The sequence below is a fragment of the Anguilla rostrata genome, chromosome 17 (genome assembly GCF_018555375.3).
Source record: "Anguilla rostrata isolate EN2019 chromosome 17, ASM1855537v3, whole genome shotgun sequence".
NCBI classification, from domain to species: Eukaryota; Metazoa; Chordata; class Actinopteri; order Anguilliformes; family Anguillidae; genus Anguilla; species Anguilla rostrata.
In genome coordinates, this window is record NC_057949.1 from 26,906,095 (window position 1) to 26,920,054 (window position 13,960).

Here is a 13,960-nt window from a genome sequence, read left to right on the forward strand (position 1 = left end):
AGAGTCAGTGTGTATATCCCACTGATCCAGAGTCAGTGTATAAACCCCACTGATCCAGAGTCAGTGTGTAAACCCCACTGATCCAGAGTCAGTACAGAACCCCCACTGATCCAGAGTCAGTGTGTAAACCCCACTGATCCAGAGTCAGTGTGTAAACCCCACTGATCCAGAGTCAGTGTATAAACCCCACTGATCCAGAGTCAGTGTAAGAACCCCACTGATCCATAGTCAGTGTGTAAACCCCACTGATCCAGAGTCAGTGTGTAAACCCCACTGATCCATAGTCAGTGTGTAAACCCCACTGATCCAGAGTCAGTGTGTAAACCCCACTGATCCAGAGTCAGTGTGTAAACCCCACTGATCCAGAGTCAGTGTGTAAACCCCACTGATCCAGAGTCAGTGTGTAAACCCTACTGATCCAGAGTCAGTGTATAAACCCCACTGATCCAGAGTCAGTGTGTAGACCCCACTGATCCAGAGTCAGTGTGTAAAGCCCACTGATCCATAGTCAGTGTGTAAAGCCCACTGATCCATAGTCAGTGTGTAAACCCCACTGATCCATAGTCAGTGTGTAAACCCCACTGATCCATAGTCAGTGTGTAAACCCACTGATCCAGAGTCAGTGTATAAACCCCCACTGCCGCTGAGTCTGGTCTGTTTCCTGCACGCAGGTGAACTTCCTGCAGAAGAGAGCGGCTGTACTGCAGGAGGACCTGGACGTCTACCGAAACAGGAGGTAGGAGCTGACCCAGACGCTGAGGGGGGGGATAAGGTTTGGGTGTGTGGGTCAGGGAGCCACCCGATGCACTGAGCGTGCCCAGAAGCTGTGACCCCTCAGCGGGGTAGGGGGGGTAAGGTTTGGGTGTGTGGGTCAGGGAGCCACCCGATGCACTGAGCGTGCCCAGAAGCTGTGACCCCTCAGCGGGGTAGGGGGGGTAAGGTTTGGGTGTGTGGGTCAGGGAGCCAGCCGACGCACTGAGCATGCCCAGAAGCTGTGACCCCTCAGCGGGTGGGGGGGGGGGCTTCGGGGTGTGTGGGTCAGGGACCAGATGTCAGTTTCTGTCAGGACAGGACAGAGAGGGGGGAAGAGGAGCAGAGCAGGGCATTATGGGTATGCTGATTTGGGGGTTAGAAAGCTGCCGAACCCTAGGGAAGAGAGCTGTGGATCCGATGCCAAGGAAGGATGCACCGTCAGGAGTGGGGACTACATGCATACGCACACACACGCACGCATACGCACACACACGCACGCATACGCACACACACGCACGTATACGTACACACACACACGTATACACACACACACGGACATGCAAGCATGCAAACTTGCGTGCGCACGAAACACACATCCAGACACACACACACACACACTCTGTGTGTACACCCATGCACACATGCAAGCATGCACATATACACAAAACACAACACATACTCACACACATGAATAAGTAATACATTTCAGGTGTACTATTTAAATATTATTGTAGACATTGTGTGTGGGAAAACCATTTAGAATATATGAGTCCAGAGGAACATCCAGGTGTGTACCACACTGTTAGGCTGTACTCTGTATCCCAGTAGACTTGTATATGCCACTGTGTGTTCTACAAAACCTGATCTGCCAGCTGATTGGTCCACCGGCAGTCACCGTTTCCTGATTGGCTGTGTCAGGCAGGTGGCCTAGGCTACAGGTGATCAGTCATGCGCTGAGCCTCACCTGCGCTTTTCCCGCTCTCTCCACAAACGCCTGGAGCTCCGCCAGGTGTGATGCGGCCCTTTTGATCGCGATCCGCTGCCTTCTGCAGGCTGTTCGCTTCCCCCCTGGTCTTCAGTTTAAATTATTTCAGTCAAAGTTCATCACTCAGATATTGGCCCACAGGAACTCTGACTTGATATGTGTGTGCATACACATATGTGTATCCACACGTACACACACACCCACACACACTCACACACAAGCATGCGCACACACTCACACACCCACACACCCACAAGCATGCGCGTGTGCTTGTGTGTATGTGCGTGCGTGTGTGAGCGTGTGTCTGTGTATGCATGTGTGGGCATGTGTGTGCGTGTGTGGGCGTGCGTGCGTGCATATGTGTGTGTGTGTGTGAGACCGTCCTATACACCCAGAAGCCCCCCAGAGCCTACAGTGTGGGGGACACACAGAAACGCAGCGCATGGTTTCAATCAGTCTGACCACCAGAACACGAAGTCTTCAAGCTTTCTCATCTCATTTTAATGTTTGTCCAATGAGCCTGACACTGTGCATACAGTCAGTCTGTTCACCATCATGATCAACCCCATAATCACAGCCTGCACCTGCATGACTTATCAAACGCACCCCTCCACACCCAGCATCCTTAACTCTTTAAAGTGATTAGAATGTTCTCAACTGAACATTCTAATTCCAATGTTCTAGAACACGGACGTGGAATTTTGAAGAAGAGAAAAAAAAAAAACATTCCAAAAAAGCCTAGACTTGAAAGGGTCAGTGCCAGGTGCAACTTAACCCAGGCCCAAAACAACCACAGGTCAATCAGGTGGATTACGCAAATGGAGTCGTCATGATAAGACGTCACACGGAAGCCGGTACAGGAAGTGACGTGTGAAGACAATGAGCTGGCAGCCAATCCTGCGCTCGCAGATCCTCGAGGCGCCAGCGCAGAATCTAACGCAGATGTCCTCTGGTCTGCCCCCCCCCCCCTCACCTCCCCCCCCGTCTCAGGTAACCAGTGGGAGTGGCCAGCTACGACACATCGATTATCCGGGATGTGAAGGAAGACCAATCACAGACAGATGTGAGAATCTCAGAGCCTGTCACCTCCCCCTACCACATCACAACATGGAGAGCGAATCCCACTCCCCACCCCCCCCCCTCTGAACTCCTTCTCGTGCCATGTTTTTGTCGATGACATCGCTACTTATGGTTTTAATACATGCGTGTTTGCAGTCTTCTTCACATATGGTATTTATTTCAGTTTGTTTTTTAAATTGCTTTGGCAGAATATGTTGTGAATTTGCGTACTACCCTGCTTACCATACAAGTTTTCACCTGTGAACAAAAATGTGAATCAAGTTTTCAGATACTCAGTGTACAGGAAATATCAAATGCACAATTTTTTAAATTAAAATATTTTGATGTTTTATATCTGAATTGCTTTGGTTTATGGGAAGTTGTGTAACATTTTCAAAAGGATAACATCACCCTTGTGAAAGGAAGTGGTTTTAAAAAGGCTCTCTGACTAATGTAATGGCAGACACAGTTGGCACAATGCTTTGGGGGAAAAGACCAGGAAACGAAGCAGAATTTTTTCGCAGGCATTTCCCCACTAAATCATAGGAGTAAGTCATCCTCACATAGTTTCAGTATTGAATTGCTTTATTGCAGTGGTAACCAACCCTGTTCCTGGAAAATTCTCACCGGTCCTGTAGTGTTTCTCACTCCACTAACAAGACTCTCCATCATAACAGCTAGATATGCAAATCAGTGACTTTTCAAACGAAAAAAAAGTCTGTTATCTGTTTTAACTGAAAACTTGTGTAACTGTGATGTTGACATTCACATCATTTGCTTGTTTGTAAGTGTATATTTTTTTTTTACATTTGTAATTTGTGTTTTGTAAATTATGTAATGGAATTAAGGGCTAATTCCTTGACATAATTTGCTCTTGGAGATATCCACAGACAGCATTTGCTCTGAGTTACTTAACCTTTCAGATGAATGGAGAGTTCTGTTGGCTTGGTCGGGTGTGTCCGACTGGTCTGGGTGAGTCACAGCATGTTGTGTATCAGAGTGTTGTAGCTCTCCATGTGATGAATTCAAGTCAAGAGTTTTCACATTTTTAGGATCCAGGGACCCCCCTGGATAGACAGACATCCATCATGTTAAAGGGGTATTGTAAAATATTTTTAAATATTTTCCCAAATCTATATATGGTCATTACAAATCAAGTCTGGCCAGGAACCCCCTACAGTTCCCCCTGTGGAAATCCCAGGATTTAAGTCATTGGTTGGTGATTGGACAGAACTCAGTGGGCCACTGTGCCGGCTGGTGATTGGACAGAACTCAGTGGGCCACTGTGCCGGCTGGTGATTGGACAGGACAGACTCAGGTAAGGACTGTAAATCATCCCAAAGCCATTCTATTCCCCTTTGAGTGGTGCAGAGCAAAAAAAAAATTAATTTCAGCTAATTTAAACTGAGGGAAAAATATATATATAAAGCCTCACGCAGTATGTGAGACCCTATACCCCCAGAATCATGAGATCACCTATACCCATCCTCAGATGCCTGAAGGTTTTTATTTAAAAAAACAACATGATGACGAGAACAGGCTATTCAGCCCAAAAAACGTTCCCCATTTTCATACCACCGAAGGGTACCTCGTGCTCACCGTTTGCCTTCAAACTAGATGGAATCCAGCTCCGTATCAAGCCTGGTCTTGAAAAAAACCCCCAGAGTTTCTGCCTCTACTGCATGACCTGGAAAGCTATTCCACACAGTGACTACTCTGTGTGTGTGTGTGTGTGTGTGTGTGTGTGTGTGTGTGTGTGTGAGAGAGAGAGAGACGTCTGTGCAGAATTTATCTTCTGCTAATTTCCATTTATGCCCCCTCGTTCTGCTGACAGAACTCAACCTGACGGATTTTATATATGTATAAAGCATTTGGAAAGATAATTGGCCTCTTAAGTTTCCATTCTGTGTATTCCCTCAGAACGCCTTTGCATTAAATTTACATTTTAGCAGGAGCTGGTTATGTACACAGGTTGCATTCGGTTAATTTGTACGTTGGGACATTTATTGAAGCAACCCTGGAGCAAAGGTACAAGGGCAGTGCTGCACCTGTCGCTCGAACCTACATTTTAGAGCTATAAGTCCAGTTTCCTAACTGCCGTGCTACACTAATGCTAACAATAATAACGACAATATTAGGAGGAGCAACGGCGGCGGATTGAAGCTAAATTCTCTCACGGTCACCCGTCTAAAAGTGGTAAATGGTAAATGGACTGCATTTATATAGCGCTTTTATCCAAAGCGCTTTACAATTGATGCCTCTCATTCGCCAGAGCAGTTAGGGGTTAGGTGTCTTGCTCAAGGACACTTCGATACGCCCAGGGCGGGGTTTGAACCGGCAACCCTCCGACTGCCAGACAATCGGTCTTACCTCCTGAGCTATGTCGCCCCAAAGTGTACAGAGTTCATGACAGAACGGAGTTTGGCTTTTGAGTTCATGTAAATCATGTGAATCTTCTGCTGAACAGGTAGTTTTTTAAAAAGTTAAAAAAAAAAAAAAAAAACTTTCCGATTGTGCAAGAATGTGCTCTTTTACAAAAGAACAGGCGCACTGAAATGAACCGGAGTTTCGGCGGGTCGTACGCTTCGCGCCGACGGGATGACCCGGAATGGCCCCTCCGATTGGCTTCTTCGCGGGGGCGAACGTTGCCCTTCCCGTCGGGCGGTAAAAAACGAGGCCGATAAGATCTCTATCTGCCGCGCCCGAAAGAAATAGGTGACCATCGAACACGTTTTAAAAACCTGCATCTGAAAAACGAAAGCAAAGCCTCGGCACAAAAAGCGACTCAAACTGTTGTTGTTGTTGGAGGTCCTGTCCTGTCCTGTGGGGGCGCGGTGGTGAACGTGTGCCAGAGTCTGGAAAGGCCGTAGATTTTAGCTGAGCGCGTGTTTTTTTTTTTTTTTTTCCCAAGGAGCCGTGGATTTAATTTGTTTTAAGGGGTCGTTCTGGTTGAGGGAGACCCCCGTTAGCATTTGTGGGTTTTTGGGTGGTGACGGGGTCGGTTAATGCCGTCAGTCAGTTAGGGTCTGCGGGAAGCATGTTCAGGACTCGAGGGGGGGGGGGTTGGGGGCATTGCCGGGGGGGTTCTTGCCTTCAGGCTTTTTGCTTTAAGCAGTTCCCAAACCCTCCCAAACCATGGTAAATGGTAAATGGTAAATGGACTGCATTTATATAGCTCTTTTATCCAAAGCGCTTTACAATTGATGCCTCTCAATCGCCAGAGCAGATAGGGGTTAGGTGTCTTGCTCAAGGACACTTCGACATGCCCAGGGCGGGGTTTGAACCGGCAACCCTCCGCCTGCCAGACAATCGGTCTTACCTCCTGAGCTATGTCGCCCCATCTCATGGCCCCATGAAAATCTGGATGAGGACACCATTATCCAACACCAACAGCGGGCTGCAGTGCAGTAGCCGTGTAGCACACCATAGTGCGTGAGATCTTAAAATGGGAAGTCATGTAGCGTCTATCAGACGTGCGTAAATCACTGGGTGAGTACTCAGTGTGTTTTTTGGGGGGTGTTAAGACAATCAGATAAATCAGTGCTAACTATGGGTGACCTCTGAGGAATGCGTTTACTGATAGTTTTCCAAAAAAAATAAAACTTCCTGTCTTCACTGTGGTACCCTATACAGCGCTTCAGAAAGTTTTCCCCCCAACCCCACCCCCCCCTTTTCTGTGTCCCGTTACACCATAAAAATTTTAATGCATTGAAATACTTTTTTTTTTTCCACCTTCGCCATCGTAATAAATTCAACACGTTTCTAATGTGAAACATGTTTGTATAGGTTTTGCATTATAGAAGCGTATGATGCAAAACAGAGCCAGTGCTTTGTGGATAGGCCTTTTGGCAGCGATTGCAGTTCTGAGTCATCCTGGGTATGACTGTCGGAGCTGTCTGTTCAATTACATTTTGGAAATATCCCCCCCCCCCCCCGATTCCTCCATGCAAATTTGCTCACACTCTGCCAAGTTATACAGAAAGCATCAGTGGACAGCACCCAACAGATTTTTTTAATGGGATTTAAGTCTGGGCTTTGGCTGGGACTGTCCCAGAATGCTGCTGTTAAGCAGTTGTTTTGTAGTTTTCGCGCGTTGGGCCATTGTCCTGTTGGAACACGAGCCTCTGTCCTGAATGCAGATCTCTTGCAGACATGGTTCTCCTCAAGGATTTACCAGTATTTGGCTCGGTCCATCTCGCCCATGATGGCAACAAGCTTCCCAGTCCCTCCCGTTGAAAAGCAAACCCACCAGAGTATGACGCTGCCACCAGTACGCTTGGTGATAGGGATGGGGTTACATGGCTGATGAGCATTTTTTTTGGTTTGTACCCAGCATAGCGCATTGCCTTGAGGCCAAAGACGCTCAACCCAAGTCTCACCAAACTACGAAATCTTCTTTTTTATCATCATCATCATCACAGGCATTTAGCAGGTGCTCTTATCCAGAGCGACTTACCATACACACCATTTTACGCAGCAAATGATCCCGGGGTCTGTTATGTGGCTTCTGGTAAACTCCACGTGTGACCCTGTGTTACTCAATGTCGGCCTTTTCTCAGAAGCGGTTTCAGTCCAGCCACTCTCCCATTGAGGCCAAACCACAGACTGTAGAGAGATATGGACAAAGTCACTGTGACGTCACCCATTGACTCTCCATGGGCTTGGTGAAAAGGGTTTTGAAGCCTGGGAAGTGTAGTTTGTGGGCGCCGCCATGTTGTACAAATTGGAGCCAGAGACAGCGCAGTAGGGATTTTAAGTCCGGTCGTCCTCTAAGCGCGTGATATACAGTGACTCGGTTGTGAAGCAAACTGTCCCTAATTCGTCCACAAAATATTACCGGCTTGTCCAAATAGATTAGCACAATAACTTAACAAATTGGCATACGGGGAGACGTTGGACGAAGAAAATTCTATCAAGTTCCTGTAAAAATGCCATGAGCTTTTTAAAATTTTGAATCACATAGTTGGATCCCAGATTTCAACTTTGTCAGTGCGTTTCATGTTTTATGGTGTTCCTTTGCCTGCCAAACAGAATGTTTTAAATAATATTTTTGGATTTGGACTTGTTCATCATAACTCCTTTCTTTCAAGACAAGCACACTGTGGACTTGTTCTTTTTCTTGCTGTTATTCTCTTTTGTCTCGGAAATGTTTTGAAGTTCGGGGGCTCGGTGCACTTGCAACAAAAAAAAAAAAAAAAAAAAAGAAACCAGAGGAGAAGCAGAATGAATCAGACAGCAAAGCCAAACTTCCCCGAGAGAAGCCAGACTAACAGAGAACAGACACATTCCACGGGAAATAAATATTAATGAAATAAATAAATATCCCGTCGGCCTGGAACGGCCCGGGGTCACCGCGGAAACCCTGTGATCTCGGTGCGCACAGGTGTGCTGGAGTCGTTTGCTTCGGCCAGGAGGACAGGGGGATGGGCTTTTTTTTTTGTACGGGCCCAGTGATGTCACACATACTGCAGGCCCCGAGCGTACAGGCTCCAAGCTGGAACGGAAGCTTTGAGACCCCGGCGTGTGGCTCTCACACCAATAGGAGGACACGACACCACTGAGGTATTGTGACATCAACCAGTTAATTAGCCAATGGCTAGCCTATAATGTAGGTTTATAGTACATTATAATGCAATCTCCATCAGAAATGGAGCATCTATAATCAAGAACCTATAGAATTAGGTTACCTGACTTTAGGTACCCCTTAACCAATTGTGATACCAGAATCACCTCAATTAGTCATTACATTTTAACTTACATCATGCTTACCCTTATCATGCGTTGTTTACTTAACTGGTAATTATGACTACATTAAGTGTACATTCAAAATGCTTTTAACAAAGCATCAATAACACCTTCAGTAAAACAGCATTTATGAATTGTTTATCAACGTTTTCACACGGCACAGGACCTTTGACAATAGCATTTTCCAAGTATTAATGAATTAATTAATTAAATCGAGAAGGACGACGAAGAACTTGATGCATCGCAGTGAAAATTCGAGGAATCGAGGTGAGAAGAGAGCGCAAAGGATGGTGCAGCCAATCAGCTGCTGAAGCTCAGACGGACCAATCGCGCCGAGCCAGCAGGGGAATTAGACAAGGACTCCAGGATTAGCGTCTCACTCAAAAAGGCGACTCCTCCAGCACAGTATCCCCATCGCCACACTTTGGCACATGGATTTTTTTTTTTTTTGTCCAAAGAAAAGTCTGCCCTCTGCTGGCCACAAAATATACCACGATCAACAACAAACTGGTTTAATCGGGTAGTCCATCCAGTCCATCCATGAACTAGCCAAGCCCAACACAGCAGCACTTTCAGGCTTTTGGACAATTATGCCGAAATGATAATAATAATAATAATAATACGAGCAGGGGTTTGATGCTTGTGTTGAAAGAAATCACAGCAGAAATTATGGGTTTTGTGGCAAAATGACGCTAGAAGGAATGTCACACTTTGTTTCTACACAATATCACAATATAACTTTAATCACCCATTAAATTAAAGAAGGGCCCAATAAATATTTTGCGCCTCCCCCCCCAAATGCATCATACACCCAACTTTAATCACAACGTATAAGTTTCTGTAGCAGAGATGTTTCCATGCCTACATAGAAACCATTTAAAGTGTAAATTACAGCTGACTTTCCTTAAATTTGGTCCTTTTAACCAGATCCCCAGAACCACCCGTAACAGAGGGATGAATCGCGGCCTGTTCTTTAAGGGTGTTAGCCACCATGTCCAACTTCAAAGCCTGTCTCAACGCCCCTTTACTGATCTCACTCTCCTGCATGCATCCGACTCTCAAATCATCTCTCTCTCCCTCTCTCACTCTGTCTCTCTCACTCTCACTCACTCTGTCTCTCTCTCTCTCACACTTTTTCTGTGGTCCCTCTCGTTCTCTCCCTCTCCCTCTTCCTGTGGTCCCTCTCTCTCTCTTTATCTATCTTTCTCTCTCTCCCCCTCTCTCACTCTGTCTCTCCCGCTCTCTATCTCCCTCGTTCTGCGTCCATCTCTCGCTCCCTCTGTGACCCCTCTCTCTCCATCTTCCCCTCCTCCTCATTCATCTCTCCCTTCATGTCTTGCTCTTTTGTTGATCCTTTTCTCCTGACATCCCTCCCAACCCCAATTTCATCCCTCTCTCCCTCCATCCATCTCCCTTCACCTCTGGTCCTTCTCTCCATCATAAAGTATGATTTATTTTATAGCATGTAATTTTGAAAAAGTGCAGAGATTCTGTGGTGCTGGTCCTGTTCGTGGCATAGAAAACAAAAGCAGCCATTACTGCCAGTCTCTCTCTCTCTATCTCTCTGTATTCTGTTTTCTCTGTCTCTCTGTCTCTTTCCCTCTCTCTCCCTCCCTCTGTGTGTGTGTGTGCGTGTGTGTGTGTGCGTGTGCGTGTGTGCGTACGTTCGCGCGTGTGTATGTGTGCGTGTGTGTGTTTGTGTGTGCGCGTTTGTGCGTGTGTGTGTGTGTGTGCGTGTGTGCGTGTATGTGTGTGCGTTCACACGTGTGTGTGTGTGTGTGTGTGCGTGTGTGTGCATGTGAAAAACGGCCATTCCCACTTCTCTCTGCATGGACTTCCCGGATAATAGTCCCCGATCCTCCTCGCTTGGTTTCACTTTCTCTCTGTTGTTCTCCAGAAATACTTGGGGCCCGGGCTGGAGATAAAGGGATAATCACTTCAAAGCGAAGTGCTAAGAGTTTAACCCCAGCGAGCTGGAAAAAGACGCAGCAGACAATGCAGTTAATTGAGAGAGAGAGAGAGAGCCAATCGGCGAGCTTCCTCGGGAGGAAGAGAGGGAACCGCGCAGGTTTGGCTGTGCTGCAGCCCAAAAAAAAATGTCAAAAAAGCACCCACCGGTCACAGCCCTCTGACCGTGCTCTCAGGACACGACCACCACCGCTTCACTGTGTTCCACTTTCACGTTACATGTACCTCCATCCAGTGCTGATTGTACTCTGTATCATCGTCTTGATGTCGTAGTTTGTCATGCCTCCTAGTTTGACTTAGCATAGGTTAGGTCAGACAGAGTAATGTTCACTGTGTGAACTGGACTCAGTGTGTTCATGGCTATGAATAACTGTTGCAAACTGACTATTGTACCTTATTGGATCTGCGTTTTTGTAGTTGTTCCAGTGACCGTCGGTATGCACTTATTGTACGTCACTTTGGATGAACGCGTCTGCCAAATAAATGTAACGTAATGTGATGTTCCAGGTGGCATTCTGAAGGAACCAATATGTTTTTAATGTATTTGCACACCATCAAACACATTTGGGCCATCTACCAGCACAAGCGCCAAAAATGACAAAATTTCCTTTAAAAAGGAAGCACCCTTGAAAAACTTTGTGATTCTTATATAGTTTATTTCTGTGAAGTAGTTAAGTGAATTTGACCTGTTGTTATGAGGCCAACCCTGTTACCTGGAGATCTACCATCCTGTCAGTTTTCATTTCAACCCTAATTTGGCACACCTGACTCTACAGATTAGCAGCTCAATGAGATCTCTAGGAATTGAATGAGGTGTACTTTGTTAGGGTTGGAGTGAAAACCTACAGGACAGTAGATCTCTAGCTGTTGAGTGAGGTGTGCTTTGTTAAGGTTGGAGTGAAAACCTACAGGACAGTAGATCTCTAGCTGTTGAGTGAGGTGTGCTTTGTTAGGGTTGGAGTGAAAACCTACAGGACGGTAGATCTCTAGCTGTTGAGTGAGGTGTGCTTTGTTAGGGTTGGAGTGAAAACCTACAGGACGGTAGATCTCTAGCTGTTGAGTGAGGTGTGCTTTGTTAGGGTTGGAGTGAAAACCTACAGGATGGTAGATCTCTAGCTGTTGAGTGAGGTGTGCTTTGTTACAGTTGGAGTGAAAACCTACAGGACGGTAGATCTTCAAGAACAGGATTGGTTACCACTGGTATATACGCTTGGGCTACAGTCAGTATTTGTCAAATAATTTATAAAGCCTGAACCCCTATGGTTTCTGTCCGTTGTTAAATAGACAACAAACGATCCTCTGATGGTTACACCAGGACAAAATGGTAGCAAACGGTGACTTAAAACAAGTAGATATTTTCTCCTCGAGAGAAGAAAAGTAAGATTTCAAGTCTCATTAGAGAGACTAAAGCACTTGTAATGAAAAGGAAGTACAGACTTTATTTTTTGCAGTGTGGGATTGATGTGGGCACGATGAAAAGATGCAACAAAGTCCCTTCTCTGTACTTTTGACGTCGGAAACTGGAAAAAGATCACACGGGCCTTGCCTTTACGCCCTGCAAAACAAGAGGTTGCAGTCGTGATGCGATCCGGTAGGTACTAATTTTGGTTCTCTACCTCCCACTAAGTCCACTAGTATAAATAGGCCTTAACAGTGTAGAAGCTACAGGACGGGGTTAGATGAGAAAATAATGGATGATAAAATGGTTTTGTGAGCCCCTGCAATACTGGACTCACTTCTGCCTTAAACATCTTGCCTCTCTTCTGTCTTAAGACTTGGCCATAGCTTTACTGACATAGACTTAGGACTTAGCCATAGCTTTACTGTGTGAACTAGACTTGATGTACATGGCGCTACATAGCTGCTACTTTATGATAGAACTGTACTTTATCTGAACTGTGTTTGTGTTTGTTACAGTGACCTTCAGTGCGCTCTTACTGCATGTCGCTTTGGGTGAAAGTATCTGCCGAATGAATGTAAAGTAATGTAACCTCTGATAACGTAGAGGAATCTGACTGTGGCTGTTTGAGAAGTGTAGTTTCTCAAAACAAACATGCTGCACGCATACCCCAAAAATATACCCGCCTCAAATTCATATACACAGCAGCGTTCAGTGTAAATGAAGAGCACTTTTGGTGCCGACTGGAGTCATATAAGCTCTATTATAGTTGATTTAAGACCAAAACTTTTTACTGTGTGTACATGTATACTCATAAATACTATACTTGTCCCGTTTCCTTCTGCAGCATGCACAGTTTGTCCAGGGGGGTATTTCAGAAAGAAGGTTCACAGAGTCAGCCAGATAACTGCCCTGAGTAAAACCTGGAGCAGATCTTTTTACTTTAAGTCCGTGTCCCAGATTTGGGTGGGCTCCAGGTTTTACGCAGTGACCCAGTTAACTCATGAAATGCCCCCACCCCCCCCCCCCCCCCCACAGCCCCCCCGGTTTACTGTATTAGCAGGCGTTTTCAGCATGCCTTCCCAGCATGCATTTCTGTCAGGCCTGTTTGGGAGAAGACCTGCTGCTGGACGCCAGCTAGCGACGCTAACGCGACCGCAGCACGGTTTCCACACTCACCTGTGAAACCAGCCCTTCCCTTTTCTGTTCCTGTTTTATAAATCCCTCAGGGCTGCGTAATTACAGCCCATAATAAGGCCCTCGCGTTCCTCTGAACGCCCAACTCCCAGGTGTGTCCCGCTCCATTAAGAGGGGCAGGTCATTTTTTTAAGCAAAAAATAATAACAATAATCTGTTTAAGTTGGACAGCCTATCTGGCATCTGGCTGTGGTGGAGGGAGACTGTGAATTGAATTCTGACATGGCTGAAGGTGATTAACACTTGTGTGATGATGTAAAATAACCAAACGACAGACGCTAGTGTGTACTTGCACTCAGTGGCCGCTTTATTGGGTACACCTATCTAGTACCGGGTAGGGACCAAACCCCCTTTTGCCTCCAGAACAGCCTGACTTCTTTGCGACATGGATTCAGCAAGGCACCGGAAACATTACTTTGGGATTTTGGTCTATGCTGATAGCACCACACAGCTCCTGCAGCTGTTTCAGCCACACATTCATTTTGGCAAACCTCCCTTTCCGCCTCGCCCACAAATGCGCTCTGTTGGTTTGAGATCTGGGGACTGTGCAGGCCATTGGAGGAAACTGGAGTCACCGTCATGTTCGTGGAACCAGCTTTGTGACATGGTGCATTATCATACTGGAAGTGCAGGGGCGACATAGCTCAGGAGGTGAGAGCGGTTGTCTGGCAGTCGGAGGGTTGCCGGTTCGATCCCCCGCCCTGGGCGTGTCGAAGTGTCCCTGAGCAGGACGCCTAACCCCTGATTGCTCCCAACGAGCTGATTGGTACCTTGCATGGCAGCCTTTCATCGTTGGTGTGTGAGTGTGTGTGTGTGTGTGTGTGTGAATGGGTGAATGGGTGAATGAGAGGCAT

General features: G+C 46.5%; 2 protein-coding genes across 3 annotated transcripts in view; one reads left to right on the plus strand and one right to left on the minus strand.

Moving 5' to 3' along the window:
• The window catches only part of cep112 (centrosomal protein 112), a 71,155-nt gene extending 67,998 nt beyond the window's left edge, over positions 1–3,157 (plus strand). For both annotated transcript variants that reach the window (XM_064315210.1, XM_064315211.1), the window contains 2 exons: positions 672–736; positions 2,729–3,157. In XM_064315210.1, the coding sequence (XP_064171280.1) occupies positions 672–736; positions 2,729–2,732 (69 nt within the window). In that variant the 3' untranslated portion in view covers positions 2,733–3,157. The remainder of the gene's footprint in view (positions 1–671; positions 737–2,728) is intronic.
• The window catches only part of scpep1 (serine carboxypeptidase 1), a 397,664-nt gene that overhangs the window by 112,530 nt on the left and 271,174 nt on the right, over positions 1–13,960 (minus strand). The gene's annotated exons all lie outside the window — the stretch shown is intronic.